At 35.8% G+C, this 6,947-nt stretch overlaps 2 protein-coding genes across 2 annotated transcripts; one reads left to right on the top strand and one right to left on the bottom strand.

Moving 5' to 3' along the window:
• The first annotated feature begins 148 nt into the window (after positions 1-148).
• LOC18611912 (RNA polymerase II transcriptional coactivator KIWI-like) lies at positions 149-2,376 on the top strand. Its single transcript, XM_007048405.3, has 4 exons — positions 149-412; positions 600-705; positions 1,901-1,923; positions 2,004-2,376. The coding sequence occupies exons 1-4, from the start codon at positions 275-277 to the stop codon at positions 2,061-2,063; spliced, it is 327 nt and encodes a 108-aa protein (XP_007048467.3). The 5' UTR covers positions 149-274; the 3' UTR covers positions 2,064-2,376.
• Positions 2,377-3,126: 750 nt separating this feature from the next.
• On the bottom strand, positions 3,127-6,476 carry AUG1 (HAUS augmin-like complex subunit). The gene is made up of 6 exons (XM_007048404.3): positions 6,049-6,476; positions 5,809-5,941; positions 5,573-5,707; positions 5,363-5,486; positions 4,235-4,372; positions 3,127-3,529 (listed from the first exon to the last, which is right to left on the bottom strand). Exons 1-6 carry the CDS (start codon positions 6,314-6,316, stop codon positions 3,422-3,424), a joined length of 906 nt encoding a protein of 301 aa, XP_007048466.3. The 5' UTR covers positions 6,317-6,476; the 3' UTR covers positions 3,127-3,421.
• Positions 6,477-6,947: the final 471 nt, after the last annotated feature.

Below are 6,947 nucleotides of genomic sequence, written 5' to 3'. Positions count from 1 at the left end.
AGAAATTGAAAATTTTGTTATTATAAACTTAAATGAAGGTTTGTTACAGTATGGAATGTTTAATTTGAAAATAAGGGAGTATTTTTTTAATATATTTTAATTGGCTTTTGATTTATGTAAATGGTGAAATACCGACCTTTTGGTCTTGAGCATCTTTAGCCGAGTTTAAAAGCAAAGCAAAAGGCGGTCCTCAGTGTTTCGTCGAGGCTCGGGAGGGAGTTACTGAGATAAAACCAAGCTTGCGATTTGCGTAGAAGGAAGCGAGTTGGAGAGAATGTCTTATAGAGGGAAGAGAAAGGATGGAGAGGATCACGCTTCCGACGAGAACGACGACCACGCGCCTCCCAAGAAATCTTTCAAGACTACTGCTGCCGCCAACTCTGACGATCCCGACGGAATCGTTGTGTGCGAGGTCTCTCTCCACATTCTCTCGCTGTTTCTCATCTTATTTTCTATATTTTGTCTTTATTTTTCCAGACACATGCAATTCTAGGGTTTTGTGCCTTAGGGTTTTTGTTTTTTGTTTATAGTTTCTTATGAAAAATGTTAATGAAATGTGGGATTATTTTTTTTGGGGGGGGGGGGGGGGGGTGATGTAGATATCCAAGAACAGAAGAGTTACGGTGAGGAACTGGCAGGGCAAAATTTGGGTTGATATTCGTGAATTCTATGTGAAGGATGGCAAACAAATGCCTGGCAAAAAAGGTACCTTTTCTGTTTAATTTCCAAAGTGTATGATTTCAAGTCTTTGTTAGTTCTGTTTTTTTTATTTTTAGTTGTTTGACTTAACTTACCCAATCTCTAATATGTACAACAAGGGTGTTTTAACTGAGAAAGAGAGTTTCATTTTTGTGTTGTTGTTGGATTCAGACCTGCTTTCCTGCTACCTTGATATTTTGGGTTTGCTTGAGAGTTCAAGTTGTTGCATCGTATTTGCTGTTCATGTGATAGGCCTTTTTGTTTCAGTAAAATATTGCACCTAGGGGAAATGCTAAGCGATATTAGGAAGTTTGGTTTGTTGTTACTTTCAATTAGGTCAGACCTTTTTCCAATTGTCAATTGGTTTAGGTTGGATTACAAACATGGTATCACGGTACAATTTGTTATTTGTTGCTTATACTCTTCTGTTCTTTGTTCACATTATAGGCCTTTTTAAATGTTTTTAATGCTCTACTAAAGTTCACCATCTGTTAAAGCTCAATGTTTCCTTCGCTTTCATCTTCAACAAATCTTGTGCATGAATATTGTTTTTTGTTCAAGAGAGTTATTATTATCCTCTTTTTACTTTAAAAGAATAGCTATAATAAAGAAATTAAAAGTTAAAGAAAACAAAGGGTCACTTATGTTAGAGGCACTTTATAAGGCCTTTTGCCTTAACAAAAGTTTGCGTAGGCAAAGAAGGTGTGTGTTTGATTGAAGGTGACTCACCCAAAGTGGTAAGAGGCATTAAGTTGATTTGCTTTATGCCTGAGTAACAAGGCACATACGTTGCTAGTGCTGCCTGCCCCATATTACACATGGTATTCTATATTGAGATTAATGTACTTTTTTTTTTAATGTTTATTTGGTTAATGAGTTGTTGCTTCCTACTCGTTGAATTTCAACCAACATAAATAGACTTTTAAAAGTTGGAAAATCCCAGTTATGTGTATCCTTTATGGAAAAAACTTTTATTTCAAGAAGTTATAAATTGTTGATGAATTTTACGGTGGGGTAGTTTGACATCTCTCTCTGTGTCCATGCTTATCCTAGTGCCACACTGATAAACATGTTGATGCATAAAAGAATTTGAGTTTGTATTTTAGATTCTGGAGCTTAGAGTTAACAATTTTTATTCCCATTTTTGGTTTCCTTCCTCATTGTCAATAGTTATGACTAACACCTTTTTATGCTCTTCTAGGTATCGCTCTAAATCTGGATCAGGTAAGCATCACAAAGTTTATGCTTTCTATTATGATGATCATGGAGACATTTGACTTATCTTGATTGTGGTGTTGTTTCAGTGGAATCTTCTACGGGATCATGTCGAGGAAATTGACAAGGCACTTGCTGAGAACTCGTAGGGCATTAGTAGACATGGCTTACCATGTGCAGAAGATTATGGGAGTCTAAGGTGTCAGGGTTTCTTTTTATGCTGGAAAGTGAAGTTGCTGGAGGCCGAGGTTTTGCATTTTTGCGAGGGGTCTATCTGGACTTGTTTCTGAAGTTGCTAAACTTAAAAGAATTTCATGAGGCGGGCCTTCCTTTTGTGTAATTAGTTGTGTTGCTGTAGCTATTAGACTAATATATGCGTTATCTTGATGTTGGATGATATTAACATGGTCAGTAAATGGAGACATGGAGGAAATAGATTGGCCTCTATAGTTTTCAGTTGAAGATTCTGCCAATTTTCATGAATTTTTAACCCTAGCAGCACGAATTAAATCAAGGACACTGGTTATTTAGGCTTGAAAGATATTAGTCTGCTACCCAGAAAAAGAAGAGTAAAACTGCAATTCAGAAAAGAAAGGGAAAAGAAGAAAAAGAAAGAAACGAGTCAGTTTCGGCATTTCCTATACCAAATGTTGCTCCTTTTTTATTTTATTAGGAAAAACGTATTACTGAAAACAAGGGTTTCTACCAAAAAGATTCGAAATCCCTCTGATTTCGATATTTGAGTTCATATGCCATTGTATTTACAATTGAAGCAGGCATTTTGAGAGGATCATACACAATACCAAATCCGACGCAAGTTTAACCGTCCAAATTGGTGTAAAATCCACGAAACGATGCCAAATGGCAAATGGCATGCTTCCCCTAACCAACAACTCAAAAAATGAATCAATGGAAGAATCTTGCCTGCTTGCCCTTTCAAAGAGAAATAGAAACAGGAGAGACAATTCTATTGGCCTCGGCAAAGACATACAGAATGGCTAACCAAATTAAATTAAACTGTAGACGTTAATGAAAAGTGGCAAGAGCAGGAGGTAGACAGTTCTTGAACACCTTAAGCTCCTTTAGTTTGCTCGTGGTTTTAAAGAAAAAAAGAAAAGAAAAGGAAGATCTAAATACAGATTGAGAGCAATTTTTGCAAATTTGTGTGGGGTTCACATTGGAACAAGCATACACATGCACAAATAGAAAACATATACCAACTTGAAACTGGTACATCACATTAGAACTTGAATCTCATGGTAGTTTTGCTTGATGAAAGAGTTGCAGCACAAAGAAACATATCAATATACGACGCTGTCTGCATTGATAGAACATTACTATACACACTAAAAAAATAAGGAGAAAAAAAACCAAAATTCAATAAGAACTCAGCATCTTTCTTCTTTTGGCTTCAATCACCTGGGAAAACTCACCCTTTTAGAAGTTCTCCAATAATAATAAAATAAGATATGAAGAAGCAAGACAGCGAAAAACTATATCAAGGCAATCAATCTGATGTAGTAAGGGCTGAATGCAACACATCTTCAAGATATTTTTCAGCACCAGCATACTGCCTTTTCTTGTCCTCAATTGCTAAAGCGGCCAAAGCTTTATCCTGCACGGACAAAAAATGGTAATTAACGCACTTGTTAGAGGACCTTGCCTCATGATTAGTACAAACATTACTAGAACACCATAGAAAGAGTTTTAATTCCAAGACAAGTATCAAAGAGAATCATCCCCATTTGAAGGACAAGGATATGGAAACTATGCCCTAAACCAATAACAGACAAGACAACGAAGACAATAAAATTGAACTTAAACAGAGACCAGCTGAATGATAAGCATGTGGAATACAAATTACTATCTACATTATGATTTGTCGACAAGGATACAAGTGCTACATGACATGAAGTGCCAAGTAGAATATCCCCAAAATGTTAAAACACATTGGAAAAAGGATGTCTAATGTATGTGTTTTTCAATATTAAATGTATACATTAATTATTCATCAGCTATTCATTTGCTTATATTGAAACCATAAATGATATTGAGAAAGCAATATGCATGTGAAGTTTCATTGAAGATATGCATAGCAACCTCATAAATCTCAAACTACCTTTTAAATAAATTAAATTACCCTTCTAACTTTCCACAAGACATGATGGGCAACCCAATTGGACAAGAGGGTCCTCTACCCAAGTGTTTGATATAGGAAATAAATACTAAGTGTAATGTAGTAGAAATTTCAATTTGCATGGAAAAAACATGAACCCCAAAGCACGAAAATGCTTGAATGTTAATTATAATAAAATATTACAGGAGGCAGGTCCTGGTAGCTCCTCAAAGTATCTAGGATGGGCTTGGTCTTCTTCTCTAAATCCTTTCTGTGCTCATCCATTTCAACCAACACCCCATGGTTAATCTCCGGTGTGTAGCCCACACGATTCAATAATGCCTGTCAAACAAGATTAAGCATAAATGAAATGCAAAAAATCTTCAAGCAAGAAAAGTGCAGGTGATGATTTGGTCACCAAATGCTTGATACCAACAATGAGGGAAACGAAAGAGACTAGCAGTGTCCTTGTAGTTCTATGTCTAGTACTTTATTATTTAAATTCTATTACATGCACAAGTGAAACACCAACGAAGATGATTCATCTACTCAAATGATCTAATGGTAAATTTGCAGCGACTATCAACTTGAAATTCTAAAAGCAATCATTGACCATACACTGGAGGAGAAGAACACCTATCTTGCTTTTGGTATTAACAGGTAGGAGTGAGAACAAATATCTTGGTGGATAATGAACAATTTTACAGGATGCTGGAGATAATAGCTGAATACCTTCACCTATTTGGAAGAAACTAAGATCCTATAAAGCTCAGCAAATATTGTCTGAGTGCAGAAGTTTATAGATTGCAAAATGGTGCATATTTAACAGCTATACTGATGAGAAACTATGGCAAAATAAGGTTCAAGTTTGGACAAATAATACGAAGTAATCAAACAAACTATGGTCTGGCTCTAGCTTCTTGATAACAGGTCACACTAAGTTCATCTTCTGCTTCTACTTGAAGCCAAAAGCCCAAACCCTAAGAAAAAAAATTTCAAATGAACAACCACTTGAAAATCTATTTGGAAAAAGAGCTAACATGATAAAATAAGAAGAACAAACACTCTTAACAAGTCCGAATGCCCATCCATATTTCTATATGCCATTGAATAACTTTTGTGCTGCCAGTCAACTACAATATGAACCATGAATATACCAGTAAATTTCAACAACTTATCGTGCTGGCAGCTTGCCTTTTCATCCATTTGTATCCTTCTTCACTGGTATATAGCAAGGTCATCTCACAAAAAACAACAGCTTAAATTTCTGTAACTAGTTCTGCAACTTAATTTTACCCTCAAAATGATAATAATAATACAAAGGAATCATACCTTGTAGTTGTTATACTGTTGTATATACTGTCGCTCCTTTGATGCCATAACTCCTAAGTTCGTCTTCCAATTTTCCATTTGAGCCTCACAGGGAGACACATCATCTTCTAGTTGCGCTAACGTCCTACACCACAAAAGCCAGTTCTTCTCTAATAACCACCACTAGATTCAAACCTAGAACTAACGGGTGGCAAATGTACACAATTTTACCTTTTCAGATAGGTTAGCCTTGCAATCGCCTTTCTAGTATACTCAAGAAGAGTTTTGGACTCTTTGTGCACTTTGGCCCTCTTCTCCTCTACCCCAGTTTTTCTCAAAGAAATATCACCCATTGCTACAAGAAAACTAAATTTGATATTTTTTCTCAATTAAATTCCGAATATAAGGCAAGGAAATCAACATCAAATATGGAAATATTAGAAAAGGTATGCTTAAGGAAATCCTACCTACTAAGTTCAGTGTCTCTAATATTCAACAAATTAGCTACATTAGCCAGAACTTGCGCCGACGCAACCACATTTGACGGTAAACTCTCCTGCGCTAATCCCACATTCTCCAATATCTCTCTAATCCGTGCCGCTACAAAAGAAATTTTCATTTTAACAAGAATAAGACAAAATTATTTAAATTAGAGAAATTTAATTCAAAAAAACTAATGATTTTCTCAGCATGAAAAAGGGTGGGACCTTGAGAACGGTACTCGGCTGCTTTCTGGCGAAAATCGTTGGCAACAATGTTGGCAGCTTGAGTCTTGGCCTGGGAGACGGTAGCCAGATTGTACAAATAGGCAATGCTTCGCGGGGTGTATTCGAAATCAGGGACGTCTTTGCCGGCAGCATCAAACTGAGTCGCGAGCCACGCCTTAACTTCCGCAATTCGAGAGGCGTCTGATCCTCCGCCCTTTGTTGCGTCTGTTGCCACCGGATCACCCACTCCGGAGATCATTTCATTCATTTTTTTTTTTGCAGTGAGTCGACTCGTGAGTTGGAAGCGAGTACAAGTGATTCCGATTTTAAATTATAAGAGATTTCGGTAATATGTCGTAAACGGAAGAGACAACGTTCCTTTTAAAGGCTAAGCTCGCCTGCTTTCACCTTGACTTTTTTTTTTTTTTTCTTCAAGCACTGTTTCGTGTTCACTATCACGAATAGGAACTTAAGCCAACTCCGTGCGACTAATTCATGTTTATATACTTAACATGTATCCATCCTTATTGATTTGGTATCCATAATACTCACTCAATTATGTAATACATCACTAATATAATATTCGTGATACTCATTTTTATCTAATCATGCAATACTTATCATTGGTTGAAATTTAAAACCTCAACTTATGCGCCTTTAAGTAAATAAATCTATAAATCACAAGATTATATTTTTAATTTAAAAAATATATCTAATAAGTGATGAAAGATACAAATTTATATATCCAAGATCTATTTTATACCTTAAATATGTAGGATTCGTGACATTCATTATCTAGTTAAGATTTAAAAGTGAAAAATCAAATCAAATACTATTTTTCAATTTTTAAAATTACTTGCTCTGTTTGATTTTATTATTCATGTCCCAAAAATATACTA

This window comes from Theobroma cacao, chromosome 1, assembly GCF_053813885.1.
Source record: "Theobroma cacao isolate CCN51 chromosome 1, ASM5381388v1, whole genome shotgun sequence".
Taxonomy (NCBI): Eukaryota; Viridiplantae; Streptophyta; class Magnoliopsida; order Malvales; family Malvaceae; genus Theobroma; species Theobroma cacao.
The sequence above is the reverse complement of the archived record's forward strand: the minus strand, read 5'-3'. Positions and strand labels throughout refer to the sequence as shown.

Excerpts from the sequence above, each read along its gene's own strand:
- AUG1 (XM_007048404.3), bottom strand. The coding sequence starts at position 6,316 with ATGAATGAAATGATCTCCGGAGTGGGTGATCCGGTGGCAACAGACGCA. Across the intron at positions 5,942-6,048 it reads AGCCGAGTACCGTTCTCAAG|CGGCACGGATTAGAGAGATA; the intron begins GTCCCACCCTTT and ends TTTCTTTTGTAG. Across the intron at positions 5,487-5,572 it reads AGGCTAACCTATCTGAAAAG|GACGTTAGCGCAACTAGAAG; the intron begins GTAAAATTGTGT and ends TTTGTGGTGTAG.
- LOC18611912 (XM_007048405.3), top strand. The coding sequence starts at position 275 with ATGTCTTATAGAGGGAAGAGAAAGGATGGAGAGGATCACGCTTCCGAC. Across the intron at positions 706-1,900 it reads ACAAATGCCTGGCAAAAAAG|GTATCGCTCTAAATCTGGAT; the intron begins GTACCTTTTCTG and ends ATGCTCTTCTAG. Across the intron at positions 1,924-2,003 it reads TCGCTCTAAATCTGGATCAG|TGGAATCTTCTACGGGATCA; the intron begins GTAAGCATCACA and ends GTGTTGTTTCAG.